At 47.0% G+C, this 16,383-nt stretch overlaps 1 protein-coding gene across 1 annotated transcript in view; it reads left to right on the top strand.

Moving 5' to 3' along the window:
• LOC138583117 (ATP-binding cassette sub-family A member 9-like) overlaps positions 1 to 16,383 on the top strand; it is a 2,332,105-nt gene that overhangs the window by 601,463 nt on the left and 1,714,259 nt on the right. The window contains exon 7 of the mRNA XM_069655077.1: positions 7,257 to 7,395. Within this exon, the coding sequence (XP_069511178.1) occupies positions 7,257 to 7,395 (139 nt within the window). The remainder of the gene's footprint in view (positions 1 to 7,256; positions 7,396 to 16,383) is intronic.

Genomic DNA, 16,383 nt, shown 5'->3' with positions numbered 1-16,383 from the left:
CATTAGTAATACATTTTGGTTCAGTCACTTTTCCAAATGTTGCCTCCTTCTAGTACCTACTGTAGTGAATAGCGTGCCTATGGAGTAAATGAGGGTGTCTATGGAGTACATTTTTTGCATCCAAACATAGACTATGATTTACCCAGACAAAAGAGGAATACATGTAGAATTTGGTAGATGTGGGTTCAACAGTGTGGATTTGTATAGTGGGACAAGCATACACACACACATACATACGTTCAGCTTTATATATAAAGATAGGGGAGATTGAAAGCACAACGAAGGGAGAGAGAGAGAGGGAACTAGAAACTGCACAATGCACAACGAACTTACCAGGAAGCCAAGCAGCAGGACAGACGCAAACGTTTCAGGTGCATGAAGGAAGTCCAGACCAGTGAAGAGAGTCCTGTGCTGGAGTACATCCACTGCATCTCCGGTGGCTGGGGAGACACACGGCATCAGTAGTCACACATGTCGCCGAAAAAGAGTATTGCGCTGTTCCTGCAGCAGATGGACATAATCTTGTCTCCTAGCATAGGATTAGCGTTCTAAGATCAAGTGCATATCTTTAGTTGCCTCATCAAGATTGTGCCCCAACTCCAGGCTCTCCCCTATAGCTGATGAGCACTGTGCAATCAGACCACCTGGGAGAAATCTGAATAGTGCTGCTGGTGCAGTCATTTGCCAGCTATGTTGAAATGCTGAGTTTGCAGGGCCTATTTTTATTTTTATTTAGATTCAGCTTTGCCGATATTCATGAATGCGATGTGCAGCAATCGAGTGATCAAGATCCTTAAATCTGCACATGTGTCTGTAGCTACGACCTTAGGGCACTCCCATCCATTGCCTGTGTTGCAATAGCATTGGAGGGACCTCATCTAAAATGGCTGCCATTCTAGAACACCCTCCTGCACATCACTCCACGGGCTAAAAGTCACTGAAACCTGTCGGCCTGCTGGAGCACACCAATCCGGCCCCCTGCAGGAGTGTTCCTGTTCTTTTATGATTATGGTAAAAGGTTCATAAAAATGTGGGACATATTAATTGCAGAAAAAGTCACAGCAGCTAAAGCAGGCCTCCTGCATCGCTTTGCGAACTTATGGGCGCCAATCCTAGACTACGACCAAAACTTTCCACCGTTAACCCACAAAATCCAGCTAGCGAAAAGGGCTTTTCGTTTGGGCAGCAAGCTGCTTGCGGCCACATCCGCCCAGCCGGACCTTGAGGAAAGCTGTACCATGGAGAGGAGGGAGGTGCGAAGGGTGGGATGGAACTCTGGTAGGCCCGGACATGCCTGCTCAATCGCATTTTCTTGTAAGGGGAGTTATGATATATCTTGCATTGCATGTACTGATTTAATCTGTGCGCTGGTTTAAAATAAACATGTTAAAAAAATAAGTTCATGGCAACAAGCATGCCATCACTGTGTCAGACTCTTGCATCTGCACCCTACAGGGCCAGTAAATGTTTTGCCCTGTCAAGGCTTCAATAACTGTGCACAGCTGCCGTATTGGACTGTGGTCTCCCAAGTGTTCTGGGGGCTCTGGTGTCAGCTTCCCCTTATGTAATATCCCTTGGTTTCCTCTGGGATCCATGCCCATTAAGGGTGTAGCATGCCTTGTGCTCCCCCAGCCACAAATCTAAGGAGGACTAGACAAGCGTTGTGATAGCGCTGCAGTTCCTGTACTGCAGCTCTGCCCAATGCTGCGAGGTATCTATTACACAGGGCCCGTGCCTGCGTATGACGGCTGGTGCCCCAAAGTGCCCTCTCCCTCCACTAGTTACCACTGCTGTATCCCGCCAGCATCTGCTGGCCTCACCAATCTGTTGTTGGAGCGTTGGCCCCCAATGGCCTCCTCACTTCTCCGAAGGGGCCTTCCGCTTGGGTCCCTGGCTGTCTTAGTGCTGGTGCCACCACTGCCTCACAAAGATCATCGCCGCCGGCCTCTGTTCCCCTCCTCCATTGCCCATCACACTGCAGCTGCCTTTGGCTCCATTCCAGGCACCATGATGGATTCGCTCTGGCGCCCTTTCGGATCCCTGTTCACTCGTCCTCCTCTCTGCAGTGCTGCAAAATCTCTCCCGGGCTCAGCTCCAGAAGTGTGCTGTGTTACACCAATCCCTATATTCAATTCCAGGGTCAGATCATCACGAAAAATATTACTTTTCCAGGATCTGTCTGGAGCTACTCAATAACATGTCCGCACCGCGCCAGAACTCCAACTCTGAACATATAAACTGGACATAGGGAAACTCAAAAAAAATTTCCTATGTGCACAAAGCAAAAGAAAACACTTTTTTCTGTATTGTAGAGCATTGTTTCTTGTACCCATCCTTGGGGACAGAAACTCACCCAAAACCTAAACTTCCCATTGGATACAGACCCTTATGTTGGTACTGCAAGATTGCTTATTCCCTCGAATGGTATTGCAGGGGTGATGAAGTTGGGATGGAGAGGAAGAAGGTTATAGGGCGGTAAGGAGGAGGGGGAAGGAGAGGAGGGGTTTTAGGTGGGATTGTAAAAGACAGGAGCAAGGGGGTTGGGGGGCAAGAGGTCGGGGGAATAATTGGCTAGGTGAGACTGCTGTTTTGTCCCCGCAGCAGGAGCCCAGTAAGAAAAGAGATGAGGAGCATCGGAGTGGAGGCCAGGCCGCAGACGGGCGATGGCAGGGCGGAAAGAGGTGAGCGGGAAAGGGACTGGTCAACTGCATGGCAGAGGGGGGACACGAGAACGGGGGCAGGAAATTAAGGGTTCTGGTTTGCAAGGGGTAAGGAGGGAGATTGGTGTATAGGATATTGGAGCCTTGGTGGGTGAAAAGGGAAATTGCTTGGTGGAGGTACAAACGGACAAGGTGACTGAGCCATTGGCGCTCGAGGTACAGGTTTCAAAGGAAAAAGATGTTGAAGTGAAGGGTAAGGAGAAAAAGCTACCTTACATGGGCATCACAAAACCTTTGGGTGCGCACTAGATGACAGCGACTAAGGATAAGATTCAGGCAGGGGAATTTGTGGATGTTTTTAAGCTGCTTCATAGGGAAGTGAGAGCAAAGGAAGGTTCCAAGGAAGAGGAGAGAGAACTGGCCCCTCGCCCAAGATCCCAGTGACAATTGAAAATTGGACGTCGGCATTTATTATTTACGCAGTGTCTATTGCGAGAAATTTCCAGAGCAATGCGTTGTGATTAGGAAGGCATTTACAAGTTTTGGGGGTTTTGTGTGGGTGCGTTACGACGAAGAATTCAGATCAAGGATGGTAGAGGACAGTCATGCGGTTTGGGGGGGAGATAGATATGGATCTCTGGTTGCAATGGATGGCGCCGACGAGGCCAGCTCCAACGGTACACACGGCAAGCGGGTTACCAGTGCCTTACTGGCCCTTTCTTGGTCGCCCCGCCCCAGAAGGGGATGGGGGTAGGAGGCAGCGGTCAGCCCTCTGCAGCATGTTGGGCTTTCAATAAAGAAGGCTGCACAAGGATGATGTGCAAATTTAAACACGAGTGCAGCAGGTGTGCCGGTCGGCATCCTATTACATATTGTTTTCAGGCAGGGGACAGTGGGACAGGGCGAGGAGCGGGGCAAGGAGGTGGGGGGGGAAGGACCTCATGCCAGTTAAAGTGGGGGGTGCCTGTAGGTCGGGCTCAGTTTATTGGAAAAGGAGGGGGGGCACAAAGTTTGGTGAGAGGTTTTGGGGGCGATCCCAAGGGGGTAGGAGAGGGGTCAGGAGGAAGACATTTAGGTAGGGCGGGGGAGGGCCGCAGGGGGGGATGTAACTGTGAAAATGTTAAGGGGTGGTGGCCGTCGTATGGAGGGCACGCACAACGGTGGCAAAGCCCTCACGCTTGCCGCACGACAAGGTGAGCAAGCTTTAGAGAGACGGAGAGGGTTATTAGCGGCACAGAGTAAATACAGAGAGACTGACGGAGGTTAACAGGAAATTGCAACTTCAAGAATGCGGTAGTAGCCACGGTTTGCAGGAGACAGGGCGCAGGTTAGGGTGGGAATTGAGTATGCACAGCACGGGAGGAACTTGCCTCATTTGAACTTTGGTGTAGCTGGGGGGATTGAAGGGAGGTGACTGCATGGACGGGGGTGCGGGAGAGCCCCTGGTGCAGGTGGGAAAAATGGGGTAACGGACGCAAGGTGCTGGAAGAGTAAGTTATATGGATTGGACTGCATGGGCGGGGGCGCAGGTTTGGCCCCTGGTGCACTGGTGGAGAGGAGTAATGAAGAAAAGGGCCTGCATAGACGGGGGTGCACTAGGGCCCCTGGTGCAGGTGGGAAACATGGGGTAATGGACGCAAGAAACTGGAAGATTAAGTTATATGGAGTGGACTGCATGGACGGGGGCGCAGGTTTGGCCCCTGGTGCAGTGGCGGAGAGGAGTAATGAGGAAAAGGGCCTGCATGGACGGGGGAACACGTGGGCCCCCGGTGCAGGGTGGGCAACAAGGGGCCATAGTAGGAAGTTGAGGGAAGGTGGGGGCAAGGAGGAGCAGTAGGGTAATAGGATAGAGGAGAAAGGGATTGTAAGTGGGAGTAGGTGCATTTGTTTAAAGCATGGGTGTTAAAGGTGGGAAATATAGGGGGACGGGTAGTAGAGGACCGGGGTTGTTTCCGTAGAGGGAATAAGGAGATGGCCAGGTGAGGATGGGTTGCCTGAGGAAGGTGTTAGTAGCAGTGGGGGAAAGGTTGAGGAGGGTGGAACTCATTGATTTAGGATGGGTAAGGCACCTGAAGGTAGCGGGTTGGTCTTACCGGTGATAAGGTGAAGACTTTAGGAGTGTGGAGGTCAGGGAAGTACAAAGGGTATATTAGGGCTTGGGCAAAGGGGCTGTTTGAAATATGGTCAGGGGTCTAGAGGAGGGCGGGATGTGGTGGGGTGGTCGTGAATGGATAGTGACATTGTAATTTCTTTTTCAGATGCTGCGCGGAGGTCTGGGGAGATGCAGCTCAATTGGTTTGTGGGCCACTCTATTGTTAAGTGGGCGGGGAAGGAGGCAGAGAAAAGGGTCTTTGGCAGGCAATTGGGTTGCAGCTATAAAGTGGCATTGGTAAAATGGTCCAGTTTAGAGGGGCTTTGCTGGGATCAGCTGCTGCCTATGTTGGCGGGGTTGAGGGAATGCAATGGGTCTCCAGAGGGAGTGATCATTGTGCAGGGAAAAATGACCTGGTAAGAGATACAGGGGTTTCTCTTCTTAGAAAAATGAAAAGGGATTTGGTATGGATCCGGGAAATGTGGCCCCAAGCAGTATAGTTTGGACTAAGTTGTTGCCGCAGAGAGTTTGGAGGGGAGTGAGAAGTGAGGGAGCAATAGAGAGGGCAAGGAAGGGAATAAATAGAGAGTTGGTAAAATTTGGTGCCTCAGCGGCGGTAAAGGTTTTGGAACACAAAGAAATAGTTTATAAAGGCTTCATGATCTTCAGAGAGGATGGCGTCCATTTGTCAGTTTTCGGGAATAGTTATTATCTGGCGGATTTGACCTTGCTGGTGGGAGATATTGTAAGAGATGGAAGTAGAAAAGAATGGTGTTTGCTGGGGGCATGGCCCCTTTAGATGTGGGGGGAGGGAAGCACAATGGGGGAATTGCGTGGGAAAGGATGGGGGTGGTGCTGTTTGCGCAAAGGGGCTGCCCCGGGGGAACAGGTATTGAACCTGGAGGGGCACGGCCCCAGGGAGAAAGCGGGACGCCTTGAGAAGTGGTAAGGAGACGGTAGGGACAAAGGGATAGTTAGGGAGGGGAGAATTGTTTAATTATTTATTTGTTGGGGAAAATGAAAGTGTTGAATTATTAATTGGTTGTTTAAAACATATTGGCAGTCTGTAAGGCCATGGGAGCCAGGTAAGCGGTTATTTGTAAGCTTTGGCCTGTCATATTAAAGCAACCTTTTCCACTATAAGCGAGTCTGGGTTTTTGTGCAGTAAAAACAAAATACAAAATCTTATTCGCTCACAAATTTTCCTCCCATCCCTCCCTAAACCCAAGCTCCACCATATAAATTATAAAAATGGAAAGAACAATGAATCAAAAATTACACAAATGGGTTTAACTAAAATAAATAACCCCTTTGTGCAGTTTATGCTTTGACACTGAGAAGTGTAAAATGGGAAGTGTATTCTACAACTAAAACAAAATTAACACATTTCTTTTGCACTGCCAAAATGAGTAATCGCCAATTTTCCCACTTTGTTTAGTTTTGTTGCCATTATTCTGTGATAATTTACCCCGAAAATGTTCAGCGTAAACAGTGCAATGCTGTAATCATTCTCGCAGGAATTATCGGTTTTCTGTATTGATGCACTTACACAAAATATTTAAAACCACTATCAACCATAATAATCCCTCGCTAAGCACCCACTGCCATAGCACTACTCTCCATCTCAATCATTTACTTTATTATTCTCACATTTTGATGACATTGATGAGTTATTTTTCACTCTTGCGCTAGACCCTCGATTTGCCCACAATATTCCCACGGTAAGGCAAAAACAGCTGTATTTTCTACGGCTTCTTACTCCTCTTCCGTTCTCCACTCCTAACCTGATGTGAAATAACCTATCAAACCTTCATTATCATTTTGAACAGTTTTCCTTTTCAGCTTCTCTCTATTATATTGCAGGATTGGCTTGGACCAAGATAAAAATTGGTGGCTTTTCATTTATAAAAAGGCTGAGTACTGCTATGCACCTTGAGATATAGCATTTGTTTTGGAGACTGGGGGGCACCCACCCATCTACAAAGCTTTTTGCCCACATTGTTTCTCATTTGGTGCAAATCGGTCCAGCATTTTCTGAAAAATGTGTGTTCAATGAAGCACTTTTTTCGCTATGGGAAAATGAATGCGAGTATGCTGAAAATCCCATTTTCGAAAGTGCCTCTGAAAAGCATTCTTTTTGGAAAACTTCATCCAAATGCGTCTAGCATGTCAAAAATTATTAGCATCACAATTATGGAATAATTCAGTGCAAATTGCCAAGGAGGTTGTGTGAGGTAGGGAGGGTGCATTGTGGGGATCCATCATAATGAAAAAGAAGAAAAAGGTTAAAAAATAGGATGATCAAATTGAGATGATGAAATTTCAGAGTTTAAAACATTAGTCTACGTAACAACGTAGAAGAACTGCTTTGGTTAGGCCACTGCTTCAGTAGGCAAGTTTTGGAAATTCATAAGTAAGACCTGAAAATTCTGTTCTGATTACTGCATTTACATTTTACTACTGTAAAGCAACAGTCAATATATAATTTCTCTCTTCTTTTTCAGGCTTTCCTGGGGTTTACTCTATAGCGTGTATATCTGTATAATGGCCAACCTGTTGGCAGCGGTCGCAACAAATAGTTTGCTTCATTATTCCAGTTACTTTGTGGTCTTCGTGCTGTTCTTCCTCTACGGTATATCATCTGTAAGTCTTTCTTTCAAACATTAATGTTTTTGTTTTCTTATGTTGGAATATGCAGACGAAGCGTATCGGCTTTCTGTGCTTAGCCACTCATTAGAAGTGTAGCAGGGTCGACCTCATTAAATGAACGGCTATGTGTTGAGTGTTTAGAAAGGAGCTGTGCCTAACAAATCCTGCTCACTGTTGGATTCCTATTCCAGTCATAAGAGACAAAGCCAATCATCTCTTTAATATGTATTTATGACCTCAACATGGGCAATTTATACAATTTCAGGGTGATGCCAAATCTGCTACAGATCAGCTTAACAGGAATCTTTTTTTCTGCAAAAAATCCATGTTTAGGTGCTTTACAATAGTAGGTTGGTGGAAGGAAGATGAGGGAGCAACACATTGGCGAAAGGGGATGGACTCATGAAATGGGGGAAATAAAACGAACGGTTACATGTTATACAGCATTATAGATTTTTGTACACTTGGAACAGGTAAGAAGATCACAGAGGGGTATGTGACAGAGCTTTGCTAGAACTGTAGGTCTCATACACCTTTCAAGAGGTAAGTGATACTTTTAATGATGATATAAAAGCATCAAGCAGTAGTTATTGATTTATCTGGATGTGTGTTGCAATGGTAGGGAGGAAGAATAAGGCTCACAAGAAAAATATCCAAGATCATCAGTGACAACATCTTCTCTCATAGCAAAACTCAAATCAAGTGAATAGTTGCAAGATTAGTAGATAGCACTAAAAAGCCCAATTTCTGTCCATGCTGCTTCACCTTCTGCCATTCTGTTCTACAAACCCAAAAGGATTTCCTCAAGGAATGTAGTTAGAGCAATAATTAAAGTCTGATTTGAAGTGGTCATGAGCCTTTGACAATAATCCTTAGCCAATATATGAGCAGTTGTGTGTACAAAGGCCCCCCTGATGGTTAATTCTCTGCGTTTGGAACGGGGGGCACTCCAACACTAAATGAAATAGTGATTCGGTTAAATCTAAACGGCACATCCGACATTTCCACATGCCTCTGGATTGGCCCAGTTTGGACCCCATGACTTCTAAGGTGGGTAGAACATTTAATCGAAATTTAAAATACAGGTCTCAATGTTTTTGGATGGAAATGTTGCTAGATAGGGTCGTATCTTAGACAATGGAATAAATAAATGTGGATTATTTGTATACAGTGCCAGTCTATTTAGGTCTCCATGATCGTGAATTCTATCCCATGTGATCATTTTCCTTTTTTTCACATACTCACTGTCTGAAACACCCAGCGAAACCATATTAGTGAAGTGAATGCATTTTCTATGAAAACTAGCTAGTGATGAGTTATGAAGCAAGCTACCAGAATGTTCTTCATATAGGAACAAAGGGAAGTTCCCTCGGCCCCCATAAGTTTTAAATGCATAGACAGACACATTTATATATATTGGGCCCAGCATGAAGTGAGGCAGAGTTCTAATCGAATAGCACTGATGGGTGTGGATTTAGGTAGGCCTAAAACAGCCTTCCAAATGTTCCCTTCCAGTCCATTGAGAAATGATCTGTCTCGACAAGGCGTTAATTCACAACCATAGAGAATGATAGCAGTAACTTTGAGCTTGTGCAGTTCAATCAATGGCAGAAAAGAGAAGGCACAAAGCTTACTCTGAAAGGCCTTCATGAGGGCGATGCTGGGCCCAAGTTTCGTGATCATTCTTTCCCTTTGGAGATGAAATAGTTTTTGTTGGGGAGCTTAGGAACCCAAAATAGATTATTGCAGGGACCTACTCGATTTTGGCCTGATTTAAGGTCCAGAAGTAAGACTTCGGCCTATGCTTTGTGGAGGAAGCTAGCACAAATGATTTCTGGGGATTCATTCTCAAATGACTTCGCGCCATATATCCATTTATCCCATCCAGAAGTCTTTGGAGCCCCACGTGTGTGTAGTCGCTCAACAATAGGTCATCCGCATAAGAAAAGATGTTTACTCTTAAATCATCCCATTTGGGCGTGAGCTCCCCCCAGCCCCATCAGAGGGACTCCTTCCACAAATCTGCCAGGAAGAGATTTAAGAGGATAGGCACAAGAATACAACCCTGGAGGACCCCTCTTGTGACTATGATTGGTTTTGAAAATTCACCACGGGTGTTTAGTCCAACACTTACAGTATTGTTACTGTATAGTAGCTGGATCATTCTCAGAAGTCCTGTCCAGATCACCCACCTCATCAACTTCCCTCATATTAAAGCAAGGTTGATGTTGTCGAAGGCTGCCGTTAGATCTAAAACGGTTGCATATAGTGTTTTGCCAAATGCACTGCCTAGATCTGAAGTGCAAGTGGATAGAGCCAGGGCATTAATCAAGGTCCTCACTCCTTTCCGATCCCTGTTTGTAGCGGGTTCAGCAAGTTCTTACTATCCACCCATTTAATTAGATATTTCAAAATTAGTTTAGAAAAATCTTTGGCTGAAGAATCAATCAAAGCTATCGGTTTATAGTTAGCAGGATCCAATCTAGTTACTGATTGAAAAATAGGGACAATGTTAGCTCTGTTCCACAAACTAGGGTATTCCGCAGAAGCCACAATCTGGGAGAATAATTGAAACAGAATGTCAGTCCAGAATGGGGCATTGTTTTTAAAGAATAAATTTGATACCCCATCCGGACCGCTCGCTCTAGAGTTGTTTAGCTTCTCAATCACGCTAATGAGGTCAGCTTTGTCATGGTTAAATGCCAAAGAGACACCCTCCAATGAACTCGAATACTCTAAAGCTTTTCTCTCCGACCCTGAACTACGTTTTTGGAAAAGATGCTCAGACCAAGCTTTTTCAGATACACAGCATACTTGCAAGGCAGATTGTTTAGAAGCAGTGCCATTAATTATTCTCCATAAGGCACCCACATTTCTGTTAACCAATTTACTAAACAATGTCTGTTTTTCCTCAATATATAGATTCAATCTGTAGTTCTTGAGCCACCTAGAAAAGGCCAGTCTAATCATTTTGTTCCCCTTGACAATGGCGTCCGATGAGAGTTTAGAGTGAGATAGTTACTTGAGGGCTCTCCTCTTATCCCTTTTCTTCTCATTGACAATGAAGTCAAATGGCCGTTTATGAGTAGGAGTGACAGGGAAAGACTATACATTTGGACCTGGCCCATCCCACCCAAGTGACTAAGTAGGTGACTGAAGGCACTAGGGGATGTGTTCACCTCTTTATCAAAATCGGAGAGCCCAGCCCACCACGCATTGAGTCTACTGTGGTCACTAGATAAACTCCCCCCTCTTGATTCTAGGCTTAGTACTAAATACCAACAGATTTACAAGTCTGGATCGATTTATCACGGGAGGAACACCCAATAATAAAGCTAATGAGCGCATTGAATGATCACTATGACAGGTCTTAATAATCTCAAACAACTTAATGCTCCCGTGATCTATATTAGAGAGAAATAACTAATCGATTATAGATTCAGCCCCAATGTTGGCCAATTAGGTGTTTTCGCCCAGCGTCCATCAAAGAGCAGGTTTGTCTGACTGAACCCCATCGTGAAAAAAAGGACGACCAGGCCCTACCATTTGAGGCACGAGTCCCCCTGTCTCTAGGATGGGCAATTATGATCATCGAGGCATTAGTGTCTGCCTCAAAGTGGTTATCTTCACGGTTGATGTCACACAAACAGTTGAAGTTGCCTCCTACCAAGATTGGTGCCAAGGGGTGAAGCGTTCCCATTTTGTCTTTAAGGTATCTAATTCCTCTAAAACAACATCCACCGGAGAATAGGTAGGGTTCAAATAGATGTTGATAATCAACAAATGCATATGGGCCGGACTTTATCGATCCGTTCCGTTACTAATAAAGCCTCAGATTTGCAGCACCAATTCTTAGATGAGCGACCACAACTAGTTCTGATAGCGGTCAACAGCCCTCCTTTGGGGCGCCCTCATGTGCCTTTTGTAGCTAGCTTACAATTTACCATTCTGCTATCTATCCCCGGTTTATCTAAGAGCCAGATTTCTTGCGATCATAATAATGTCAGTGTCAGACATAAGAGGAGGAAAACCAGGTTGTAACAATAAATTATGACTCGGCGAGTTTCAGGATAGAATAGAAGTATCAGAAACTGGCTGGGCAGTTGGTAACGGTGGTAACGTACTAGCAAGCCATTCCCACCCAGCAGCAGGATGGCAGCGATGTGCGTGTCACTGACGGTCATCCTCAAAATGGCATGCTATTGGCAGGTTATGTTTATGAGATCTGTCCTAAACAATCATTTTATCATTATAATAACAATAATATCTGGAAAAATTAAAATGAAAGCATTGAAGGAGGTTGGTGAAGGAAAGCTGTGAGCAGCCTATAAACCAGGAGGCAGACTTTATAGAATGCGACCAGATATGGGTAAGTGGGTCTGCAGGGTAGGTAGGGTCTGCGACATGGCATGGAGTGGGGTATCATGAGCATGGGTGAGCGGACAGTGTTGGTGGTGGTGTGTGTAATGTAACTTCTGATCAGTGAGGTTGGCCAATAACTGGGTAGCTCCCTGCTCTGGTGGTGTGATCCCTGGGACACACACTCTCTGACAGCTCCTATAATATGCTCCCTGACCCCCAATGATATTGCACCATGTCATACCTCCTCTCACTTATTCTAGATTCTACCAAGGACTGATATGGTCCACTCAACCCTGTATTGACCAAGGAAAGCCCGCGTTCTGAGCATTCTCATTGGAGTTGGGCGCTTCCCTTCCCCCTTCACCATTTAGCACCCGTGTAGTTTCCCTTCACGGGTGCTAATAATGTCCTTTTTTCCAAAAGGAAAATAAAAATAAAACTTCACTGTGTGGTGCTTCTCGGCTCCAGCAGTGCTGCTCTTCTGACTATGCTATCTCGGTCTCAGTGGACATCGCTGAGGCAGGGTTTCGCTGGCTTGCAAATGGTGTTGTTCTGCGTGGACAGGGCTGGTTAAAGGCAACCAATTTCTGTCCTGCAGTCCAGAGTAAAGTCATCTACATGCTTTTAATGGAGTGTAGCTTTTTGGTAAGAGGGTGTATGAGACCCTTCAAACCATAAAAACGGACACTGATAACTGCTCGCTCCCTAGGGACCCTGGAACAGCAGCTGTAGTCCTGTCATTTAGGGAAGTCCTGCTTTTCCAGGACGTCACGAGAATGCTGCTCCTCCTACCAGTCGTCGTCCTACAAAACCCCGGCCTACGCCCCTTCAGACTCCTAGAGACAAAAATCACAGTCCTACAGGGGAAACCAATGCCTCTCAAACCAGGGCCAGTCGTCCAAACAACCCAGACAAGCCTGAGGTGTTTCCCTCCCACTTCAGCATCCCAGTGGGAGGAAGACTGTCCGAATTTGTCAAAGAGTGGAGAAACATAACCACCGATGAATGGGTGCTATCCCTCATCCAGCAGGGCCATACACTGGAATGTATCAAAACGAAGCCACACATTCCCCGGATCAAGAATGCTGAAAAGTTCCACCATCTGCTGCAACAGGAAATCTGATTGCTGCTTGCCAAAGGCACCATCCAAAGGGTCCCTCGAGCCTAGCGAGGCCAAGGAGTGTACTCCAGATACTTCCTGGTAAGGAAAAAGATGAGGCGTTGGCGACCTGTTTTAGACCTCAGATTTCTCAACAAATATCTAAAAGCTCAAATGGTATTACCCAAATTGTTTGTTTACAATTGTTCGAATGAACAATTGACCGAATTTAAAGGGTCACAATTGACCTTTTCACAATTGACCATATATATATTTCTGAGGCTTGTGGAATCTGCTTAGATCACATGCTGTGCATAGGCCGACATCTAGTGGAAGCTGCGGAGTATTACAGTTTGTTTTTCGAAGTCGAAAAATGGGCGTCGACACAGGGCGTGCCAGTAATACTATCCCTAGTGTGACGTCCCCTGTACCCATGATCCCTCACGCGTCTAGGATCCCCAGATTGTTTTTTTCCGCCATTCTGGTCGGAAGCACTTCATCGGAGTTCCCTGGCTTTGCCATAGTTTCACTCTAAACTAATTCTAATTTGCCCCGTTTAGCCAACCTTTCGTCGATCAACATCTCGACGCCGAACCGGGGAGGAGATCAACGTCGAATACCCGACGGATTGGGCCTTGAGGCTTCCGCCTCGGCTCGGGCCTGGGCCGCTGGCCTCGGCCCTACAAGTAGGGAGAGTGGGGGTGGTACACTTCCACACTCGACACCTTATTACCTACACACACTTGCCCGCTGCCCACAGGCGCGTATGGAGGGTACGCCCTTTCAGTTTTGCCCCAAGTGTAATAAGAAATACCCTTGGGTAGATAAGCACGCTACGTGCAACCTTTGCCTACCCAGAGACCACCCCGAGACGGGTTGCAGGGCCTGTAGCAGGTTTAAGGCAAAAACTCTTAAGGACCGCTCCACCAAGCGTTGGGCCCACCACGCCAAGCTAGCAGCTATGGAGGCGGAGGGTACCTTCAGCGACGGCAGCGACGCCGAACTTTCGGACGGCGAGGGCACCAAGGCGTCGAAGGACAGCCGAACGCACGTCCCCGGCCTCGGAAGGTCGTCCGTCCCGGCGACTATGGGGAAGTCCCCCGGCGACAAAAGCGTTACACATACACACGCTAAACACAAAAAATCCACCCGAGATTCGACGTCGTCGAAACCTCGGAAAGAGGCACAGAAGGAGCGGTCCGAAAGGACGTCCTCTGGGCGGTCCCGGTCGAGGTCGCCGCACGACGTCAGGCAAGCCTCCACACTTGCACAGAGTGCCTCGACCATTAATATCCCGGAAGATCAATCGTCCGAAGACGAACACGACTTCCACCCCCAGCCTGCACCCCAGGAAAAGGGTACATCACTTGGGAGTAAAGAGGGGCCAGTTTCGAAGGCTAGTTCGAAAGACAGGGATTCCACCTCCGATCCTCGACGCCAGGCGTCGAAAGATAAGGGAAAGGGGAAACACACTTCCACCCACGGGGAAGGGGGTAAACAGCAAAGGAAACAACCCTTGCAGTCCTCCACTACAAAAGAACTGACCAAGTCTTCTCAGGGCCAATCCATAGAAAGTCCCAGCAAGGTCACCCCAAGCTCAAAACTCTGGTCATGCGAGGACATTGACAGAGTAATGTCAAGGATGTCTTCCTTGGCGAATTTTTTCGAAAGACACCCTGAACAACTCCTAGCTTTAAACCCTCAGGAAGATTCTCCCTCAGGGTCTAGGGACCCTATCCCCTCAAATAAAAGACCCCGGGTCGAGACACCATTTAGGCCTTTAGACCCCATCGAGGTCCAACCCTATTCTTACCTCTTCCCTACAGACCAAGGAAACTCTTCCCTTATAGAAGGTCAGGAAATTGACACGCCAGAAGATCCTGCAGGATCAGATTATTACGGCGAAGACGAAGACGAGGATGAGCCAGAAAATAGCCCAGATATTTTCAGAATGGACTCACCAGTCGAAAGGGAAGCCCCAGTGTCTGACTCCCCAATAGATAATCAGCCCCTCCTGAATGAACTGCTCTTTCGGGCAGCTAACCACTTCCACATAGACACACAAGGTGTCCAGGAAGAAAGGGACTTTGCGGAAGAACTAATAGGGGAAAGGAAGCCAGTAGCCCAGACCATTCCCATCCTAAAATCTGTTCAACGCAGAATAGCACCATCCCTTGTCAACCCAAACCTGACAAGACCTGTAAATCCGAGAGTGGAGAAGCTGTTTAAAGCAGCCCAGTCGGACCCCCTATATATTAGAGGTCAACTTAAGCCAGACTCTCTAGTAGTAACCAACACCCGCAAAAGAGCTGGTACACCATTATCTTCCTCTGAGGCTCCCCCCGACAAAGAAAGTAAAAAACTTTATGGTTTTGGCAGGAAAGTAGCTTCCACGGCAGCCTACCAAGCCAGAATCGCGAATTCCACCACACTGTTGGCTAGCTACAACTGTCACCAGTGGGAAGAAGTGGCAGCACTAATAGACTCTGCTCCCGAACCCCTTAAAAGCCAGCTAGCTCGCATTTGTGCGGAAGGAAGGAACGTGTCAGGCTGCACGGTAAAAGCAACTCTGGACGCCGCTGACAATGCGGGTAGACTTATAGCAGAGGGGACTGTCATCAAAAGGCATGCTTGGTTGAGGCAGTCGGGATTCAAAGCAGAAACACAAGCTGCGCTCTTAGACAAACCAGTGGAAAGTGATCTCCTGTTTGGGAAGGCAGTCGAGGACGCTCTAAAAAACGCTAAGGAAGAATTCGACACCCTCAAATCCCTTGGCCAGTTAACTACCAAACCACCTAACCAAAGAGGGAATGGCAATTTTCGTCGCCCCCGCGGCCAAAATTCCAATAGAGGAAATAGCTACTCCCACACCCAGGGTACACAGTGGAACACCAGCTCACAACAGTCTACCCAGGCGTATGGTAGGGGTAGTAAAAGAGGACGGGGTAGAGGCAGAGGCAGCCCCAGTAAAGGAGGAGGCACGCCTCCACCAAAGCAGTGACGCTCAGTTCAGGGTCCCTTCCCATGCAACCCCAGTAGGGGGACGAATATCAAGTTTCACCCAGGCATGGGAAGGGATAACATCCGACAGATGGGTGCTGTCAACAGTATCCAATGGGTACTGCATAGAACTACTGCAACGTCCCCTAAACCATCCTCCAAGACAAAAAGTCCACTCTTTACAACATCAGAAGATCCTCCTCGAGGAGATCGCCATTCTGCTAGAAAAGGACGCGATAGAACTCGTCCCGGGACACCAGGTAAACAAGGGTATCTATTCAACTTACTTCCTTGTACCAAAGAAAGATTTAACAATGCGTCCAGTTTTAGACTTACGGCCTGCCAACAAGTATGTCAAGCCCCAAAAATTCCGTATGACCACACTACAAGAGGTAATCCCACTCCTAAAAAAGGGGGATTACATGGCAACCTTGGATATGAAAGATGCCTATTTTCATATTTCCATGCTCCCGGCGCACAGAAAATACTTGCGCTTCAAGGTGGACAGTCGCCACTACCAA

This window comes from Ambystoma mexicanum, chromosome 3q (assembly GCF_040938575.1).
Source record: "Ambystoma mexicanum isolate Mex_15411 chromosome 3q, UKY_AmexF1_1, whole genome shotgun sequence".
Classification (NCBI taxonomy): Eukaryota; Metazoa; Chordata; class Amphibia; order Caudata; family Ambystomatidae; genus Ambystoma; species Ambystoma mexicanum.
The sequence above is the reverse complement of the archived record's forward strand: the minus strand, read 5'-3'. Positions and strand labels throughout refer to the sequence as shown.